This window comes from Oryctolagus cuniculus, chromosome 15 (assembly GCF_051225735.1).
Source record: "Oryctolagus cuniculus isolate XC-2025 breed Fujian yellow rabbit chromosome 15, ASM5122573v1, whole genome shotgun sequence".
Lineage (NCBI taxonomy): Eukaryota > Metazoa > Chordata > Mammalia > Lagomorpha > Leporidae > Oryctolagus > Oryctolagus cuniculus.
Window position 1 is genome coordinate 63,081,497 of NC_142881.1, and position 21,406 is coordinate 63,102,902.

At 46.4% G+C, this 21,406-nt stretch overlaps 2 protein-coding genes across 9 annotated transcripts in view; one reads left to right on the top strand and one right to left on the bottom strand.

Moving 5' to 3' along the window:
* ASCC1 (activating signal cointegrator 1 complex subunit 1) overlaps positions 1–7,265 on the bottom strand; it is a 106,111-nt gene extending 98,846 nt beyond the window's left edge. For 2 of the 6 annotated variants that reach the window (XM_051823793.3, XM_008269983.5), the window contains exons 1-3: positions 7,129–7,265; positions 5,529–5,668; positions 3,500–3,599 (exon numbers count right to left, since the gene is read on the bottom strand). In XM_051823793.3, the coding sequence (XP_051679753.1) occupies positions 3,500–3,599; positions 5,529–5,640 (212 nt within the window). In that variant the 5' untranslated portion in view covers positions 5,641–5,668; positions 7,129–7,265. Of the gene's footprint in view, positions 1–3,499; positions 3,600–5,528; positions 5,669–6,232; positions 6,931–7,128 lie in introns of those variants that run through there. The other 4 variants (XM_008269984.5, XM_070057804.2, XM_008269985.5 and 1 more) reach the window with 4 other exon arrangements.
* Positions 6,972–18,302, top strand: ANAPC16 (anaphase promoting complex subunit 16). 3 transcript variants are annotated; one of them, XM_002718433.6, is made up of 4 exons: positions 6,972–7,910; positions 10,766–10,934; positions 16,108–16,182; positions 17,488–18,302. In XM_002718433.6, the coding sequence occupies exons 2-4, from the start codon at positions 10,793–10,795 to the stop codon at positions 17,601–17,603; spliced, it is 333 nt and encodes a 110-aa protein (XP_002718479.1). In that variant the 5' UTR covers positions 6,972–7,910; positions 10,766–10,792; the 3' UTR covers positions 17,604–18,302. The 3 variants fall into 3 exon arrangements, with proteins under 3 accessions (XP_002718479.1, XP_008268208.1, XP_008268209.1); XM_008269986.5 differs by having other exon boundaries at positions 6,972–7,071; XM_008269987.5 differs by having other exon boundaries at positions 7,236–7,452.
* Positions 18,303–21,406: the final 3,104 nt, after the last annotated feature.

Here is a 21,406-nt window from a genome sequence, read left to right on the forward strand (position 1 = left end):
AGATGTCTTAAAGGAAATGACACCACCAGATCCCCAGAGAAAAGTCCTGCAGTCTATAAAGCACTAAGAGACCATTAAAGGACTACAGAGGCAATGACCTCCCTGCCATCAACATGATTGCAATTATAGCACCCGTTACCACAGGTGACTATGTCTACAACTATTCACTTGTTTTTAAATGGGCTGTCCATACCCAGTTGTTTCCATTAAGATCTACTCTGGTAAGCCGGTTTTTTGTTTTGTTTTGTTTTTAATTTTTTTGACAGGCAGAGTGGACAGCGAGAGAGACAGAGAGAAAGGTCTTCCTTTTGCCGTTGGTTCACCCTCCAATGGCCGCCGCGGCCAGCGCACTGCAGCCAGCGCACCGTGCTGATCTGATGGCAGGAGCCAGGTACTTATCCTGGTCTCCCATGGGGTGCAGGGCCCAAGGACTTGGGCCATCCTCCACTGCACTCCCTGGCCACAACAGAGAGCTGGCCTGGAGAGAGGGGCAACCGGGACAGAATCCGGTGCCCCGACCGGGACTAGAACCCGGTGTGCTGGCGCTGCAAGGCAGAGGATTAGCCTAGTGAGCCGCGGCGCCAGCCTGGTAAGCCGGTTTTTAAAAAATAAGAGGTTTGTGGTAAGCGTTGTGACACAGTGGGTTAAGATGCTGCCTGAGATGCTGGCATGCCATATTGGAGAGCCAGCTCCGTTCCCGGCTGTTCCACCTCTGATGCAGCTCCCTAACACTCCTGGGAAGGCAGTGGAAGACAGCCCAGGTACTGGGGCCCCTGCCATTCAGGTGGGAGATCCGGATGGAGTTCCAGACTTTCAGCTTCAGCCTGCCCCAATCCTTGCCATTGCAGCCACCTGGGGAGTAAACTAGTGGATGGAAGATTCTCTTCTTCTGTCATTGTGCCTTTCAAATACATAATATCTTTAAAAAAAATGTTTTGAAGAGAATTGGAACTCTCTAATTTCCATGTGGTTTTCTGTGTTGGGCTGGACATGCTATGGCACAACTGTCAGGCCTTTGACTTCCCAGGCCTTTTTCATTAGAACTTTCAATCGGACTTCTACTGATTGTTATGTGGCCAGTGGACAAGCCTAGCACAGACAGTTTGCTGAAAATATTTTTAATAGTTTAGGCTTCAGCACCTTAGAAAGAGAAATGGTTGAGGTTAAAGTCATTTAACCACTCTAAGCCTACTTCCTCACTTATAAAGTGGAATGAATAATACCTATACATCATAAGGTTGTTGGAAGGATTAAATGTGATCATATATAATAGAGCTTCCCAGAAACTGGCCCAAATCTCCAAAGAGTCCATGCTATCCTTATTAAGCCCATAATGGTATCCTTCCAAGTGAAAACACAACACAATCAAATTCAAAAGAAGTTTACATAAGAACTCTAAAATATTCTATATAGTAATGCAGGTAAGCAGGGATACCTGGGTTGAATATGTAAGTGGAATTTCCTATCAAATGCAGTGGTTCTCAATCTTGGTCATACAGTGAAAATACCTTGGTTTAGGGGTTGCAAAAACTAATGGTTGGCCAGTGCCGTGGCTCACTAGGCTAATCCTCCGCCTTGTGGCGCCAGCACACCGGGTTCTAGTCCCGGTTGGGGAGCCGGATTCTGTCCCGGTTGCCCCTCTTCCAGGCCAGCTCTCTGCTGTGGCCAGGGAGTGCAGTGGAGGATGGCCCAAGTCCTTGGGCCCTGCACCCCATGGGAGACCAGAAGTACCTGGCTCCTGCCATCGGATCAGCACGCTGGCCGCGGCGGCCATTGGAGGGTGAACCAATGGCAAAGAAAGACCTTTCTCTCTGTCTCTCTCTCTCACTGTCCACTCTGTCAAAAAAAAAAAAAAAAAAAAAAACTAATAGTGCCTGGGTCTCGCTCTCACAGGCTGACTTAATCGGTCTGAGGTACACCCAGGCACTGAAAAAAGAGTTTCAAACACTGATTCAAAGGTACACTGAGGCTGAGGATCACAGCATTACCTCTATTCTCTGACAGGTGTTGTCAACATTAGGGTTTGATTACACATTAGTTTGGTTTATTCCTTCCTTGACCCAAGTAAATGTAGAAAAATGATTCATAACAAAGAAATCTTCCTGGTAAATACTGTCTATTAATTAGGATTTAGCAGAGCCAAACCTAATCTAATATGCTAGACATCTGGTCCATAATGAGCACTTACACGACACAGCATTCAAAAGACCATCCAATCAGAATCAGACATCTAAGGAATGTTTACAAACTTCACCAATCAAAGTCATACACAGTAAGACATGTTTCACTGATTCTGTCAGGGAACTGAGCCCCAGCTTTCTAAAATCATGTTTCTTAGGGAAAAGTGTCACTTGAACCTGAGAGGAAAAGTGAGCTCTCAGGGTTAGTAGCAGTCTTGTCTGCCCACATTCCGGGAGAATTTCATCCTTAAAAACTATTTCAGAGTGCCCTCAAAGCTGACAAAAATGAAACTATTTGCCTCTTGCAGCTTAAAGGCACCTACTTCTGTATTTGTAAAGTTCCTGCCCCAGACCTAATGTGCTTGGACAGATCTAATTATTCAGCTGGTATAACACTGAAGAACACTGGCAGCCTTCCTCGACTAGCTTATCATCAAAAGCATAAGCACAAAAGTCAGCCACGTGAACTGATAACATTCTACATATCTGCAATTATTAAGAGACAGCCTGCGGTAATCACAAAGTTTCTAAATAATGACAGAGATCGCTCTGGAAAAGCACATTAGTCTTGGATAAACATCAGGGGATTGTTGGAACAGACCTATTCCTGCCTTCAAGAAGCTTCCCATCTCATATAGGAGACATCAAGTTGCACATAACAAATACAGATGGTGATAAATGCCACAAAGGAAAAGCAGAGTATGTTAAGAAAACAGATAGTAGGGTAATCAATGTTGGGGGGCGGGGGATGACAGTGTCAAGGCAAGCTTCCCTAAGAAAGGAGAATATATTTAAACACGGAAATGATTCCAAGGCAAAGGAACAGCAATGCAAATGCTCTTAGGCAGGAAGTACAGCACATTTGAAGAAGACCAGCTGGGTCTAAGTGCAAAGCCAGGGAAAGAACGGGATGAGCTGAGCCTAAAAAATGCAGGCCACCTAAGTCACATTCAAGATCACGGCCATCACTCTAAAGAAGACCGACAATGGATTTTAAGCAGATGTGGTAAAATAATCAAGTTAGCTTTTTAAAAAGATCATGCACCCTCTATGTGAAGAACTGACCAGGAAGAGAGCAGTAAGCAGCTTTCGGAAGTAATCCAGAGAAAAGGCGGAGGAGCACAGGCGCTCACGGAGGGAGGTAAGCGGCAGTCAAATCAACAGGACACGGTGACACCTGGGGAAGGTAATTGGTCCTTCGAAATTTGAGGACAGAAAACACTCAGCTATGTGATTAGTAGTAATCAAACACCACAGTCAGCTTCCCGCTGAGTTTCCTGGATGCGCCTGCCTGTGAAGCTGCGGGGGCCCTGACTCACTTGTACAGCAGGCTGGGGGCCCGCACGGTACAGCGGAATCCTTGTGGGGTCTGCTCCACGTCATAGGCATCACAGGGCTCACCGGCGTCCTCCATGGAGCCTGCACAGAAACCACAGCATCTGGCTCAGAAACGCCGCTCCCCTGGGGACAGCAGCCTTCTCCCCGGGTTTACAAAAACAGGACATGGGCACAAAGAGCCGACACTTCACCCCGCAGAACATCGCCCTGTTATTCCGTCTGAGCTCTCTTAGGAGAAATAAAGCATTTTAAAAGACATATAGGGACTACGTGAAATCTTTGACTCCTGGAAAAGCAGCATTTACATATAACAGTGTTTAACTCTTCGCTCTTAGAAAGGGAAGACAATGAAAATATATCCTTGTCTTTTGAGATGTAATTCACATAACATAAAGTTAACTCTGTTAGAAGTATACAATTCAGGGGCCGGCGCCGTGGCTCACTTGGTTAATCCTCCGCCTGCAGTGCCGGCATCCCATATGGGAGCCGGGTTCTAGTCCCGGCTGCTCCTCTTCCAGTCCAGCTCTCTGCTGTGGCCCGGGAGTGCACTGGAGGATGGCCCAAGTGCTTGGGCCCTGCACCCACATGGGAGACCAGGAGGAAGCACCTGGCTCCTGGCTTCGGATTGGTGCAGTGCACCGGCCGTGGTGGCCATTTGGGGGGTGAACCAACAAAAGTAATACCTTTCTCTCTGTCTCTCTCTTTCTCTCACTAATTCTGCCTGTCAAATAAAAAAAAAAGTATACAATTCAGTTCTTTTCAGATTTTCTTTTTTAACTTATTTGAAAGGCAGAGTTACAGAGAGAAAGGGAGGGAGGGACAGATCTTCCATCTGCCAGCTCACTCCCCGAATGTCTGCAACCTCCAGGACTGGGCAGGCCACACCCAGGAGCTTCTTCCAGGTCTCCCAGGTGGGTACAGGGGCCCAAGGACTGAGGCCATCTTCCACTGCTTTCCCAGGCGCATTAGCAAGGGAGCTGGATAGGAAGTAGAGTAGCTGGTCTCAAACCAGCACCCATAGGCAATGCCAGTGTCACAGGCTGTGGCTTAACCTCCTATATCACAACCCCAGCCCCTCAGAATTGGTTTAAGATTTATTTATTTGAAAGGCAGAGTAACAGAGGGAGAACCTCAAAAGCCTTCTTTATACATGAAACTCAAACTCAAGTTAATTAATCTAAAAATTTCTGTAAGCCATCTCAACTGTTTACTTTTTTTGTAAAGGAGTTATTTATTTATTTGAAGGTACAGTTAGAGAGAGACAACGAGAGACAGAGAGAAAATCTTCAATACACTGGTTCACTCCCCAAACGACTAGCTGGTGCTGGACCAATCTGAAGCCAGGAGCCAGGAGCTTCTTCCAGGTCTCCTAAGTGGGTGCAGGGGCCAAGCACTTGGGCCATCTTCCACTGCTTTTTCAGGCATATTAGCAGGGAGGTGGATCAGGAGTAGCAAGACTCAAACTGGCACCTGTATGGGGTGCTGGCACTGCAGACAGCAGCTTAGCCTGCTACACCACAGCACTGGCCCCACCTGCTTACTTCTTATAATTATTCCTATATTAAAGTTCTTGGTGCATCTGGAAGTCATGCCATGTCATGCACAGAGAAAAAGAAAATAACACAATAACAGCTAACATTATTGGGCATGGGACTAAATCCTTTACAAATGCTTATCTATTTGAATAATTTATATATATATATATATATATAAAACCTTGCAGAGTTGCAAGGAAACTGAATTTTGTCACAGAGTATTAATGGTTAATATTAATAATTAACTAAAATTACCCCTTATGACATTTAAGCCTCTTGTGACAAAGATGAAACAGAACTTGAGTAATGAACTGCAACAGAGAATGCCTCCAACTCACTCTCATCAGTGCCCTTAGCCATCAAATGAGCTAGGGCGAGTCAAATGTCTCCAGTTTCAGTGCTGACACAGACACTCATTGAAACAACACACAGGACTGCTCCTCCAATACAGGGGACACACCGCAACCAGGAGTACCTTGATAGAAGTCCTCCTCCTCCTCTTCATGCTGATAGCTCTTTTCTTGGATGGGGTTTTTCCTGTAATTCCGCCCCTCAATTCTTACAAGTTGTGGGCGCAGAACTTCCATGACACCTTCTCCAAATTCTGGTCAAGTCCTGAAAAACAAAATTATCACCTGACCTCTTTAGAGTCAAAACCAAAACCTTAGCTCTGCCACGGGGCCTCCGCAAGCCTGGCGTCAGGTCACAGCTCGCGCCAAGCAGAGGACGCTCTGTTGTCCACTGGACCCCACCTGTGAGCTCCGTGAGGTCAACTGTTGCAGTTGCCGCAGTATTTCATTCCTGACTCACTCCAGACAGCAAAGTAACCTGCCCACTACTTATCGGCCCCTCCTCCACGACTTTGAGAGAGATAGCTCTTTATTACTTTAACTGAAAGGGAGTAAAATCCAACCTTCTGTGTTTCTCCAACCATTTGCAGTGTCTCAGCCTTTTAATACAGCACAAGAATTAAGACAAAGAGGGATATTTAGTGGGTTCACTGGGACAAAAAAGCCTTCGATGCTTCCAGGGGTGCTGGAAATCAAAGCCCAACAACGGATCCAGCTGCCTGTCAAAGTACAGTTCAAACATGACCTCCGTGGGTCACAGGCCAACACAGGCTCAGGGCAGGAATCCAGCGTCTACAGACCTCTGCCCAACAACCCACCCATCACTCACTGAGATGCAAGCTTCTGGTCACACGTCATCAACCAGTAACTTGGGAAGCAAAGGTTCCTGCCGGGCTAGCTGTGGGGAAGTTCAACCAGTGCTCCCTCCACTACAGCCTAGACAGCCTTGAAGCCCAAACGCCTCAGCGTTCCAAAGAAAACAGATCAATTCTTACCCAACACACTAATGCTCGCCCCAACCCTCTGCAAGCCACTGTGGTTGCTACGGAGTTCATAGATAGCTCCTACAACGGAAAACTACACGGATGGTAAATCTACTTGGATAAAGAGCAACTGTCGGATGACGCTGGCCTCTAGAGCCCTATTCCCCTGGGACGTCTCCAAAAAAACAGCTCTCCACAAAAATAGACTCGAATGTCAAGGTCGGGCCCTCAGAGAGCCGCAAACTGGGACTCAACCTTTTTCCTACGCGGCCCCGATGGGCGACAGCTCTGAAGAGCAGTAACCCACTTAAAACTCTGCTTCGTGACGGCTTGGGAAGAGGAAAGAGCAGCTTTCTCCAGTGTGGTGGGAGAAGCTGATCCCCTACATCACAAAAGCGAGCAAAAACACGAGAACGCCAAAGCGAGGTTAAAGGGCTGGCCGGCGCGGGTAAACCGAGGTAGACCCGGAAGCGAACGACCCGGAAGTCGTGGCCGGGAGCGCGCTCTCCGCGCCTCGCCTCCCGCCTCCGCCGGGGCCACGCCCACCACGGCGCAGGCGCGCGCCCGCCGCCACCCGCTCCCCCCGAGCGGGCGCGAGCACGCCGCCGACATCGCCGTAGTGAGCGCGACCGCTCTGGCTGGCCCTGGGGGCGGGGCTGTGGGGGAAAGTGCCAAAGCCGCTGAGGTAAGTGGCCCACAGCTCCAGGATCTTCGGGGGTTTGGTCGACCTCCAGAATCCTACCTGCAGGGACTAGGGAAATGGAGAAGGTGGCAGGAGAAATAAGAGGCTGCCGCAGCGGGTGTGTCTAGGGAAATTTCTTCAGGCCGCGCCGGACTGACTGCGCATGCGGGCCGAGTGTGGCGCCTGCGCAGTGGGACGGCGCTGATGGCGTCGCTGCCTGGGAACAGACCCGAGTGGGGAGAGTGGCTTGGAGTTGGGAGCTTCGGGCCTTCTGGCCCCTCCCACCTGCCCAGCCCGCCCCAGGTTTAGCCGCTGCAGCTGTGCGATTTCGATTGCAATCCGGCTGTTGCAGCGGAACACAGGGGGAACCGTCGTTTGTTGATGGTAATTCGCCCCTGCACTGGGGGTCTGTTTTTGATGAGGTTTTTGGAAAGCAAAGCCCTCTTTTAAGAGAATGGCCATAGGTCAGGAGAGCAGTGTATGAGTGCGAGGGCATGCCTGTCTACATGAAGGTCAGTGCGACGCAGCCCTGCAGGGTCCCCGAAAACATCACTGCTCCCCTCGACGATCTGTGTGGCAGTAGCCCCGACTTCCCCGACAGGGCCAAGCCCCAGGTTGCTCCTTCGTCAGTGAGTAGTCGACAGAACCTTGCTGAGCACTACGTGGGTCCAGCAGCCCAGTGAGAGCCGTGTGAATAGATGTGCCCAGTGAGGGGTAAAGCACGTGACGCCAAGCTCCGCCGTCCGTCCCCTGCGGAAGCTGCGCTAAGCCGCTTGTGTCCTGTCGTTTGTTCATCGTTCATCCGGGGAACCCTGTGGTCGGGTTCTGTGCTAGGCCTGGAGGTAACAAAGCCAATCCCTTACCCGGCTTTGCAGGCTCACAGGATTCTGTCTGCCATGAGGAATGTTGGAGTGAAAGGGCAGTGTGTGGTGGGGGGCCCTGTGCCCCCTGAGCACAGCCGCTCTCCGCCAGGAGCTAGTTGTCTCTGTGTCGGGGGAACAGACGTGTTGACGCCTAAGTGTGGAAGACAGATCTGCAAAAGAAAAAAGGACCTAGGAGAAAATGTCCGTTAACGATTTTGAGTAGCTTAAGCTGCAATCAGCATTTACTAAGCCTGTCACTCGCAGTTGCTTTGTGTGTATTAACTAATTTAATCTGCACATGCCTCTATGAGGTAGGTTCTGTTAATATGCCCATATTACAGACAGCGAGGAACAGAAAGGTTAAGTGATATGTCGGGTCATGTGGCAAAGGAGTGGCAAAACCAGGACTTGCACCCAGGCAGGGAGGCTTCAGTGTCTGAATTCTGTACCACCGTGCTGTTTTGCCTTGCAGTACACTGCATGTGACACAGGACATGCCAGCAAGCCATTGCCTCAAAATGTTATGGCAGATAAGCCAAAACAGTCAGGTTTGTTGTCTCTAAGTGAACACACTAGATTAGATGAACCCCAAGAAATCTGATTCCATTCATTCAGCAAACATTCACTTAAATTAGCAGCTACTTACTGTAAGTCAGCATTTATGCTTAGTTCAGATGCCTGCCCTCAGAAGTTAGAATCTAGGATTTATTGTAATTTCTCCTTAATTCTCATTCACCAGTTGCTGATAGCATTTAAAATTTAAATCTTTAGGGCTAGAAATTACTTGGTTGTTTATTTCCACCTCAGCAGAAAACTGCTCATTTAAAGCGTTTAAATTCTGTGCTCCTGCTTTTCAGCCCCGGCTGTTGTGTGTATAGGATGATAGCACTGAGACTGCAAGCACGGGGGATGAACAGGCCTTCCTTGGATTGTACTCAGAATAGAGACCACACCATGGTTACCTTTTGAGGTTGTCCTCACTCTATCAGTTGCCTGGGTGCTCTGCTGAGGAACTGATCTCAAAATTCAAAACGCGCAGCTGAATCACAGGGTGTAAGAACAAGCTTAGAGTTCCAAATCTGGCGAAATAAAGTGGGGTCTCTCTGAGCGGATGGGAAATAAAGACTAGGCTACTCTCTATAAAGTGGCTGGGAATCCAGCCTGGCCCCATACTGCTTAAGTTCTTTGTAAAGAGCATTCAAAAACTTATCAAGCTCTATTTTGACCCAGTGTGTCCCAAAGAAATGGATATGAACCTCACTAGAAAAGTTACTGCCTGTATAAATGTGAATACAATTTAAAAATTTATCAGAGCTCAGAGAAAAAAGGGAAGTTAATCTAATAGCGAGATTGAAAATGTCATTAACCAATTTGCATTTTTAATAGGCTGACAATCTAATTACAGCATTTCCTTACTGTTCCCATATCCTACTTCGGTATTAATCAGTGTTACTTATAGATGTACAGTGACATCAGAAACAAAGCTTTGCTTCTTACAGCCTTAAATCATCATCGCAGAATCAGGAAACAGAACAGCCAGTATTTCAGACGTAGTATATCATTTTTCTGACTAGGAAACTATATATGATATATATATATATAATGCATATATATAATGCATAGCATTCCCTCATTTTTTTCTACTTTTTTAAAAAACAAGTTTAAACTTTCTATTACAAATATATTCATTTTACAAATGGCAAAAACACTTAATGAAAAATATTCAGCTAAAATGTTCTCTGATCATTACAGAGGGCAATTCATTTTAAAAATCCTTTTAAACTTTTTTTTTATGTGGCTAAAATTTACATAACACAAAATTAACCATTTATCATCTTAAAGGGCATAATTCAGTATCAACTCATTTTGTAATTTAAATACAGTTGCAGTAGCCAATACAGAAACCACTAGCCACATGTAGCTATTGAAATTTTAATTAACATCCAATACAATTTTAAATACAGTTCTTCCATCATCCTAATTTATAGGCAGTACATGAGGCTGTGACTGCTGTATGAGGCAGTGTAGAAATAGAACATTAGAGCGTTTAACATCACAGCAGAACCTTCCCTGAGACCGCATGGTACTAGACCATTTTTCTACTAAGTATACCCTTCAGAATCTTTCGTTAGGGCCACACAAGCTTTATCCTAGTAAACAGAGTGTGCCTGTTTTGAACTTTTGTAAAAAGTCGTGTCTTCAGTATAGATTTTCTCATTTACATTTGAATTTTTGATATGACAGGGACTAAACACGAGCAGCTGCTGTATTCCTAGCAGGTCAGGATTTCCAGCATCCTTGTCTGAGCTGTTTTGTTCCAGTTTTGGGATGCCACCAAGTGATAAGTTTCGGTACTACATTTGGGTGGAAAGGTTAAAAAAATGTTTAATGAAAGGGCCAATACGTATTTCCTAACCAATTTTCCCTTCCTTGGGAACAGAACACAGTGTTATTCTGAAATTTTATGTGGAAAATTTTATAAGTGAATTTCTTGGTGTGGTTTGGTCAGAGTGTGTCCAAGACAAACTGTCCTATGGAGGATGGTGGTTTAATTTCCACAGTCAGATTTGTGCTTGGCCCTGCCATGGCTCCCCTTCATAACTCGTAAATCACCCACAGTCAGTCTCAAGTGACACACAGTTTGCTGGTCACAGGAAGTAGTCTTTTCAGTAGACAGACTTCTTAAACATACTTTGGCTTCAAAACGAAAAGATTGTGGGAGTTGAAAAGGTAGAAGACAGGGGAACCTGTTCTGTACAAAACTGTATGCTGGCCCTTGCGGTGGAATGAAATGTTGTTGATTGCGCTTCCATTGCTGTTTTTCTTGTCTGTAGTGAAGTGAGCCTTCGCCTGGAGAGGAAATGGCTGCCTCGTCGTCGTCCTCCTCGGCTGGTGGGGTCAGTGGGAGTTCTGTCACTGGATCTGGTTTCAGTGTGTCAGACCTCGCCCCACCACGGAAAGCCCTTTTCACCTACCCCAAAGGAGCTGGAGAGATGTTAGAAGGTGATCTCATGCTGCTTTTTGCTGAATAATTTGCCTTAGACCTGCAGTGAATATTAATTGTAAAGAAGCTTTTAAATGGATTTGAGATCAGTTTGTCCTGATTTCAGCTCTACGTTTCATCTCTTGTTCCCATCTCAAAATAGTATCTTTAAAAACAAATCTTGCTCCATAGTCACAATTTAGGAGCTGAAAAAAAGACTTTGGAAATCAAGGAGGTCATCCAGAGTTATTTAGATCCAGAAGAGTTAAGTTATTTGACCACGTTAAAGGAAGCCGGCACTAGAACCAGCAATTCTTTTAGCTTCCTTCTCCAGTTTGCCTTATCTTTGCACCCATCTACCTCTTCTTGGTGGGAGGTTCATGGTATTTTTTCCTACTATAATTAATCTACAGAAAGAGCATCCCATCAGAGAGGGTCTAAGAGAAAATAATAGCTATCACCCTGCTCTTTAACAAGGAGATGACCCTTCTGGCCCCCTGAAGGCCCCAGAGCCAGGTGTACATGCAGTCATCCACCATCCTGTTGAGCACACAGACTGGCTGGCCAAGATCCAGTATGGGCTGTAAGCATAAAGCCATGTTGGTAGCTGCAGTTCATCAGATTCATGTCAATATTAGGAGCTTGACTAATAGCATCAAAAATCACTTGAAGAGCTTTTTTTAAAATACACATTTATAGACAGGCTTTTGGCCTAGAGGTTAATGATACCTGCATCCCATAGCAGAGTACCTGGGTTCGAGGCTCAGCTTCACTCCCAGTTCCACCTTTCTGCTATGGTGTACTTTGAAGGTAGCACATGATAGCATAAGTATTTGGGTTGCCACCACTCGTGAAGGAGAGCTAGATTGAGTTCCCAGCTCTCAGCTTCAGCCCCTTTCCAGTACTGGCCATTGTGGTCATTTAGGGAGTGAACCAGTGAATGCAAGTGCTCTCACAAATCAAAAATAATAGTAACATATTTCTGGGCCTTGTGTATAGATTCTTAGCATAGCACAAGAATCCTCATTTTGACCAATGTCCAGGACCCTCTCATAAGGATAGTCTTCTCATTTTTTTTCTTTTTTTAAGTATTATTTATTTGGAAGGCAGCATTACAGAGAGAGAGAAAGACAGATCCAGATCTTACATCCACTGGTGGCAGTGATCTTACTGCCAAGGTGGCCACAACTGCCGGAACAGGGCCATGGTGAAGCCAGAAGCCTGGAGTTCCATCGAGGTCTGTCATTTGTGTGGCAGGGCCCAAGCACGTGGGCTGTCTTTCACTGCCTTCCCAGACACATTAGCATGGGGCTGGATCAGAAGTGGAGCAGCCAGGACTCCAATCAGTGCTCATATGGGATGCCAGCATCACAGGCAGCTGCTTCACCTCTTGTACCACAGTGCCAGCCCCTTATCATATTCTGAAAAACATTGACAAAGAACATCTGGACACCAGTTGGAATCCCGGCTGCTCCACTTCTGATCCAGCTCAGACTGGCACAGTCCCGGCTATTGCAGCCATTTGTGGAGTGAGCCAATGAATGCAAAATCTGTCTGTGTCCATCTCTCCCTCTCTCTAACATTGCCTTCCAAATAAATAAATCTTTTTTTTTACATTCTTTTTTTTATTTTATTTTATTTTATTTTTTTGACAGGCAGAGTGGACAGTGAGAGAGAGAGACAGAGAGAAAGGTCTTCCTTTTGCCGTTGGTTCACTCTCCAATGGCTGGCACGCTGCGGCCGGCGCACCGCGCTGATCCGATGGCAGGAGCCAGGTGCTTCTCCTGGTCTCCCATGGGGTATAGGGCCCAAGCACTTGGGCCATCCTCCACTGCACTCCCTGGCCACAGCAGAGAGCTGGCTTGCAAGAGGGGCAACCGGGACAGAATCCGGTGTCCCGACTGGGACTAGAATCCGGTGTGCCGGTGCCGCAAGGCGGAGGATTAGCCTAGTGAGCTGCGGCGCCGGCCAAATAAATAAATCTTTTTAAGAAAATCTACTTGATGCTAGTTTTGAAACTTATTTATATATTTACCTTTTTGCCTGAAATACTACAAATTTACATAAATATATAATTTATTTATTTATTTGAGAGGTAGAGTTAAAGACAGTGAGAGGGAGAGACAGAAAGGTCTTCCATCTGTTGGTTTACTCCCCATTTGGCCACAACGGCCATAGCTGCGCCAGTCTGAAGCTAGGAGCCAGATGCTTCTTCCTGGTCTCTTATGTGGGTGCAGGGGCCCAAGGACTTGGGCCACCTTCTGCTGCTTTCCCAGGCCACAGCAGAGAGCTGGACTGGAAGAGGAGCAGCCAGGACAGAATCCAGCGCCCCAACCGGGACTAGAACCCGATGTGCTGGCGCTGCAGGCAAAGGATTAGCCAAGTGAGCTGCGATGCGGGCTGCATCAGTAACTTAAAGCTACTTATACTTAAAGACAGACTATGGAAAATAATGCAGAGATTGCAACCTCTGAACTCTCCTAAGTCAAACCAAGAATATTAAATTGGGGAAAGGCATTTGGCCTAGCAGGTAAGACACTGGTCAGGATGCCTGTTTCCTAGACTGAGTGCTGGTTTGAGTCCTGGCCCCACCCACGATCCTAGCACTCTGCTAACATGCACCCTGTGAGGCCCTTGAGTCCTGCCGCTTCCACGGGATGGAGTTCCCAGCTACCAGCTTTCGCCTGACTTCTCAACTCTGGTCAGTGTGAGCATTTGGGGAATGAACTGACAGATGGGATCTCGCATGTCTGTTTCTCCCCTCCCCTGACCCCCCCCCCCACGCGCGCCTTTTAAGTAAAAGTAAACAAGTGAAATTTTTAAAAAATTGAAACTGAAAATAGCCCTTCCTCAGTATCTATAAGTTCTAGGACACCACCACCCTGGATGCTCAAGTCATTTATATAAAACGCCATAGTAGTGGCATATAGCCTATACATCCTCCCACATAGTACTCCTAAACATGAGGCAGCAGGGCCAGCATTGTAGCATAGCAGAGGTGGAGCCGCTTCCTGTGACACCAGCATCCCATGTGGGTGCTGGCTGGAGACCTGTCTGCTCCGCTTCCAATCCAGCTCCCTGCTGATGTACCTGGGAAAGCAAAGAAGGCATCCCAAGTGCTCGGGCCTCTGCACCCACATGGGAGACCCAGGCCATGGCAGAGAGCTGGATCAGAAGTGGAGCAGCCAGGACTTGAACCGGTGCCCATAGGAGATGCAGCACTTCAGGCAGTGGCTTTACCCTCAGCGCCAGCCCCTAAGCTTTTTTAAAATGAAAACTTGAGTTATAATTGTTCTTTTTAAATAAAGGTAGGAATAAGATAATGAACTCTTGCATATCATTTACACAGAAGAACAATGATAAATTATATCATTGGTACCGAATGTTTACAGTTCCCTCTTGCCATAATGGAATTCAGTTATATGCTGCCTGTTGCTTTTACCTAAAAAATTTCAGTGATGTCATTAGCTTGCCTAGATATTTAAATCAGTCAGATTAATATTCAATTAATTGAAAATGATATTTTTTGCTCAGTTTAGATGATCTGCTCACAATGACTTACATTCAGCCAGAGAAATGAGGTTAGGCATAGGGATGGACTCATATCCCATATAATTTACAATATGTAGAAAAGAGACTTGAATTATAACTTAGAATATAACATAGAATATAACATACTCCCTGGGAGCTGGCGCTACAATATAGTGGGTAAAGCTGCCATCTCCTGCGCTAGCATCCCATATGGGTGCCTATTTCAGTCCTGGCTGCTCCACTTCCAATCCAGCCCCCTGCTAATGCACCCAGGAAAGCAGCAGAAGATGGCCCAAGTGCTTGGGCCCCTGCACCCACATGGGAGACCTGGATGAAGCTCCTGGCTCCTGGCTTCAGCCTGGCCCAGCCTTGGTCGTTGCAGCCATTTGGGAAGTAAACCAGCAGATGGAAGAACACACTGCTCTCTCTCTTCTGTGTCTCTCTCTCTCTTACTGTAACTCTGACTTTCAGATGAATAAATAAATGTTAAAAAAAAAAAAAAAGAAAAAACACTCTCCTTGAAGAATGTCTATCCCAAAAATTATAATTTCATTTCTTTCTTCCCTTTTATCTTTGCATCAATTTGGACATAATATTGGGAGAAAGGCCGTTTGGTTGTTAATATAAGCCATTTGGATGTAATGTCCGTAGTTTTTCTTATTGATTACCTTGACTTCTGAACTAAATTTTACCTGGTGTGAAACTCAGTGTAAGGCCAGAACGGGTTTGTCCTATCTCCTTGTCACTTAATACCCAGCTTACCCATCCACCCGTGATTGATGGGTGAGTGCCTGACACCCAGTAGTGCGGGCATGAACTGCTGCCTGGTCAAGAAGGCAGCTCTGTCCACTTGTTTCAGAATCTTTACAACAAGATACGTGCCCCAAATGGGTTGTGGCCTTTTTAAAAAGTTTGGTTTTCCCACATGAACTATGTATCTTTGGGGATATATTCTGCTGTGCCAGCCCTTGCCTGACGAGCAATAACATGAACTAACTTACGTTTCCAGATGCTGTGGTTACCAAGTTAGCTGCCGTCTTGTTGGCAGTACTTGGCACCAATACAGTGCTAAGTTCTGAACTTGCACCATACTCTGATCGTCATACAAATTGCAGTGTTTTGGTTCAGTTGGAAAATCAAGGTTACAATTTGCGTTTTCAGAATGAAATTTCCCAGCAGTGTTTTGTGATGGTCACCATGATGTAATTTGATATATTAAAACATCAACAACTTTTCCTTCAGCTTTGTCTTTTCACAATGAAAATTATTTGGGCTTTTGGTGTACCTTTGTGTTTTCATAGCACAAGGGCCAAGTCCCCTGGTGTGTCAGCTGCCGATGTTTGCCTGACACGCAGGATAGAACGTTAAGAAACTGTCCGTTTGGGAAGGGGAGATGTTGACAGGACATGAAACTGAGGTTACTTGTTTTTTGTTTTTTTAAACACTATTTTTAAACTCTTAAGCAAGTAAAAGAACTATTTTAATATTGTAGGTATAGAAGAAGTAGCTATTACAACAGAGCAGTGTTAGTTTTAAATGTTTGTTAGCACTGAAAACCAGACCCTGCCTGTAGAAGTAGAGGAAAGAATAGACAAATGGACTGGGTTAATGAGAAGCTGAAGATCCTAACCGCAGATGACACCTTGTCCTCTTTGGTTGTAGATGGCTCTGAGAGATTTCTCTGCGAGTCCGTTTTCAGCTATCAAGTGGCATCCACACTTAAACAGGTGAAACATGGTAAGCACAGGGTGTTGTGTACCTGGAGAACACGTTTGCTGGGGGAGGGGCGCTCTGAAAGGTCAGCGTCCTGTGACAGAAACCTGCCCACCACTCCCAGACCCAGTGAGGCTATTTAGGTTAACAGCATTGTCAAGTCTAAATTCAGACGTGAGGTCCATATTGAGACTCCCTGTAGGAGTCGGAGATGCTCTCCAGGGCAGTCACCGCTTCCTGCTCCGGGTCCCATTTTCCTGTCCTTTCTGGAACTCCCTTCACTGTAGCCCTCCTTGCCTTCCACAGTCTGTGTTGTGCCTGAAAGTCTGTGGGGACGCTGATCCTGGTGGTGCTGCTCCCCCAGCAGGCCCCCTCTCCCTTCAAAGTATTCTGTGGGGGAAGCTGCGGCTGCCTCTACCGCTAGCCACGATTGTAGTCTACAGATCACGGGGGCACAAAGAATGAATGCTTAAAAAACCTGACAGTGTGATCATTTCATTTCAAAATGATTTTTAACAGTATGAGAAACTTTTTAGGCTAAAAATCAAGGAAAGAAAGAACAGAGCACAGAGTTGTCATTTCTAAAGAAACCTGATCAGCCGGCGCCGCAGCTCACTAGGCTAATCCTCCGCCTGCGGCGCCGGCACCCTGGGTTCTAGTCCCGGTTGGGGTGCCAGGTTCTAGTCCTGGTTGCTCCTCTTCCAGTCCAGCTCTCTGCTGTGGCCCAGGAAGGCAGTGGAGGATGGCCCAAGTGCTTGGGCCCTGCACCCGCATGGGAGACCAGGAGGAAGCACTGCTTCGGATCGGCGCAGTGCGCTGGCCGTAGCAACCATTTGGGGGTGAACCAAAGGAAGGAAGACCTTTCAGTCTCTCTCTCTCACTGTCTAACTCTGCCTGTCAAAAAAAAAAAAAAAAAAAATAGGACAGAAAAAAAAAACCTGGTCGCTGAGGCCGCTGTGATGTGATGGAAGGTGGGGTGTCAGGAGCCTGGGAGCCGTGATGACTTAACAGCTACAGGAGAAAAAAATCAATGCCTACTATACTGAGAATGTTCAGAGGGGTAAATACTTACTGTGGTCTGGAAGGTTTCACCTTTGTTATAGTTTAAAAAAGAACATGAATGGAAAATGATTGGGAATATCTTTATGGGTTGTTGTTTTTTTTTTAATACTAAATCATCTGACCAGCATAGGATAAGATCCCATTAGTAAGTTACTAAGGGAAAAAAATCCACCTAGAAATTATTTTTGAACCAGCTGTGTCGGTGGCTGGTGCCAGTCTCGTGGGAAATGCACGGGTGTCTTACATTACCTCCTTGCCTTCTCACAGATCAGCAGGTTGCTCGGATGGAAAAACTCGCTGGTTTGGTAGAAGAGCTGGAGGCCGATGAGTGGCGGTTCAAACCCATCGAGCAGCTGCTGGGGTTCACGCCCTCTTCAGGTTAACGTCGCCTGCGTGGTCACCTCTGGTGCGCAGCAAGTGCAGAGCCAGCGAGGAACTTTCCTCCAGCCTCCGTGGCCACACAGGGACTCAGAGCTGCGTTGCTGAATTGTTAACTCATATCCATACTTGGTTTCTCTGTGTCTGTCCACAGGCAACAAATACTTAAATGTGTGATCTTGCAGGGAAAATGTTTGTTTATTTGTTTTAAAAAGTATTGAGACAATCGGTTTCAGAGAACCAGGAGGTTTGGGTTTAAGATAGATTTATAAAATTTTCACAAGCCACGTGGGACACATGCCAGAAATGGCCAACTGAATGGTGTGTATCCTGTCACTGATGCAGTGCCTGGAAGTCTTCCCCAGTCCAGTCCATGGTCAGGAGCTGCTGGTGTGCAGCGCTTCTGACCTAAAACAGTTCTTTTGCAGATGAATGTGTTTTCAACTCAGGACTTGTCCAAATGAGGAATTTTTAAGTGTCCATTTTTTCTCCTATTTTTAGACATCTAAATCTATAGATTCTAACTTTTTCTAACCTCTTCTAGACATGCCAGTTGCTGGCTAAAGGAATTGCTTTTTGAATGTTGCAGCACTTAGAAAAATAAACCAGTGAGTAAAATCCTTTTAACACAGAAATTCTGAGTTTATCACATTGGGAGACTCAAACAATTCTGTAGCAAATAAATCCTTTGAAAGAACTCCAAATTGGTGTCTTTATCCTTTCAAAGTCTTAGGGATTTGGACCAGGGGAAAGAGGGCAAATTACTTTTTACAGGAAGGAAACTTAAAAACCATTTCTCCCAAAGAAGTGGTAGATTTGCTTTACTTCAGAGTTATTTGTCTTTACGGGGGTATGAGAATTTACTGACATCAGTAGGTTTTTAGACCATGACAGGGGAAGCCCGGGAGGCTCAGCCGTATTCTTTGTTCGCCCATGTGGGACCCCAGGGTCCACACTGCACAATTCAGAGATTCATATAGGGTCAGCATAGCAGTGAAGACACCACTTGGGATGCCCGCACTGGAGGGCCTGGGTTCAAGTCCCAGCTCCACTTCACATTCCAGCTTCCTGCTGATGGGCACCCTGGGAGGCAGCAGGCAGTTGGGTCCTTACCACCTGCTGGGGCACCCAGATTGAGCTCCCAGCTCCTGGCTTCAGCCTGGCCCAGCCCGGGCTGATGCAGACATCTGGGGGAGGGAACCAGTGTTTGGGAGAGCCATTCTCTCTCTCTCTCTCATATGTATATATGTGCGTGTGTCTGTGTGTCTTTCAAATAAATAAAAACTAAAGAGAATTACTTGTTATATCATACACAGATTTTGCCTTAGACTACAGATTTGCCTTTCTCCTCCTTTATAACTTGGATCCAATCTGCTTAGAGTTGCTTAATTATAAGTAAGTATAATCCCAGTGGCAGCTGGCCTTCATCTCAGGGGTTCAAAATGTTACATGTACTACCTGACAGGGAGGTGGCGAGCTCATTCCATCAGTAGGGAGGCTGGACCCAAGGAAGTTAAAGACCTGCCCGTGGACTCACAGCTCAAGCAGAACTTAAGTAGATCGCAGTTGCTTGATAATTCCACCTGCTATTTCTTATCTGTTAAGCAGATCCGAACACAAGAAATACCAGGCCACAGACTCACCTCTTCCATGTTAATATGTCTGTCAGACCAACAAGGTCTAGGTTTGAAAGTGGTTGAGTTCTTTACTTTTTAGCAACAAAACATCTTGACAATTACAACGGAAAGATTCAACTTCAGTAAACCGTTAAGTAGGATTTTCAGGGACCAGCATCCAGCTCAGTGGGTTGCTCGTGATACTCGCCTAGGTCCCATATCAGTGCTGGTGTGGTCACAGCTGCCCCACTTCTGATCCAGCTCTGTTGACGCACCTAGGAAAGCCGTGGAAGATGGCCCAGCTATGTAGACCCCTGCCACCCATGTGGGAGACCCAGACAGAGTTCCAGGCTCTTGGCTTTGGTCTAACCCAGCTCCCAACACTGTGGTCATTTGGGGAGTGAGCAGATGGAAGATATTTCTCTCTGTCCTCTCTGACACTGTGCCCCAAATAAACAAATCTTTGAAAATAAATATATAGGATCATCAGTGACAAATTAGAAGCAACAACTACCTTTCTCTTGCTTGTTTCATTTGTACGACTGCAGCACAGACACTGAATTGCCTCATCCTTACTCTTGGTTTTTGAACTTCTTATGTAATTTTTTCTTTAGTAGGGCATTTCTTCATATGACCTTAGAAATTAAAGAGATCTTAAAGTTGGATGGAAATGCTTTTTGAAACGCTTTCATTGTGAGCTTTTTGCGTTGATCATTCAGCTGCAGCTTCACTCCTGCCAAGAACAAAAGCCTCACTGGTTTTGAAGACCACAGCTCCCTCTCTGCTCTTCTGTTGGCTGCTGTGTTTCATCATCCATAACTCTCACAGTGCCCTGGGTACGGACATGGGCCCTGCTGCTCATCTGTCACCTCTTACGCACTTTCTGTGTACATGTCACTCACAGGCATGCATTATAATCCTTTCAGTAACGCTGCAAGATATGTGATACCTTCTAAAATAAAAGGAACTTCAAGTCCAGGGAAAGTGTTACTTGCCGAGGCACCACAGCTATGTCGGCGGCCACATGTGATTTTGGACTTAAGTATGCACAACTCTGAAGCTGAGATTCATTTGGAGAAACAGAAATCCATCTGCTTGTTCACTCCCCAAATTCCTGCACAGCCGGAGCTCGGCCAGGCCAAAGCCAGGAGCTGGGAACTCAATCCGGGTCTCCCATGTAGGTGGCACGGACCCACGTACTTGAGCAGTCACCTGCTGCCTCTCAGTTTGTCCTGGTAATGCGGGAGTGAGGGGCAGTCAGGACTGAACCTAGCGCTCCAGGATGGGATGCAGGCACCACAAGCTGTGTGCCACCCACCGCCCCCAGAGCTGGGGGCTGCATCCATCTGAGCCCAGCAGTGCCTTGGACAAAGAAGAATCCCAAACCTTTTCTCATGGTAAAATGCGTTAACTACCCAGGCAAAAATAAGCCTTTCTACTGCACTCCCTTCCTCCTCCCAAGGCTCGCTGATGAGGCCTGTGGAGCATGACGAACACAGATTCCGTGTGGGGAGAATACCGTTAGGTGCTTGAGGAGAGCTAGTCTGGGGACAGCTGAGTGAGCAAGCAGGAGGGCAGGTGGCAGCCAAGGACCAGGACCACCCAACCAGCCAGCCTGGACAAGCCAAAGGCGACAGTGCCTGCTGCGCATAAACACTTGGCAGTTTATAAAGTGTGAGGTGCGTTATCTTGATTGTCTTGTCAGTGCTGCACAGAGATGAGGCAAGGATGATGGACTTGAAAAAGCTCGTGGAACACAGTAATTAGATAAGGTTGTTTTGTTGCAAAAAAAAAATTGAAAGCAATATTCATAATTGTGTTCCACAAACTTTTTGAAGTTGAACAAGCAGGTGTGGAGAAAGTTAAGATACCAGTATTACAAGGAGACTTCAAAAAACTGAGAAATGGAATTCAAATATTTTTATCTGGGTGCAAAAATGAAACAGGCTTTTGACCTAGCAATTAAGATGCCACTTGGGATGCCCACACCCTGCATCAGAGGGTTCAAGTCTCAGCTCTGCTCCGGATTCCAGCTTCCGGCTAATCACACTGTGAGAGGCAGCAGGTGAAGGCCTGCCACCTACATGGGAGACCTGGATTGAGTTCCCAGCTCCTGGCTTCAGCTTGGCCCAGCCCTGACTGTTACAGGTGGGAGATCTCACTATGTCTCTCTCTCACTATGTCTCACTATG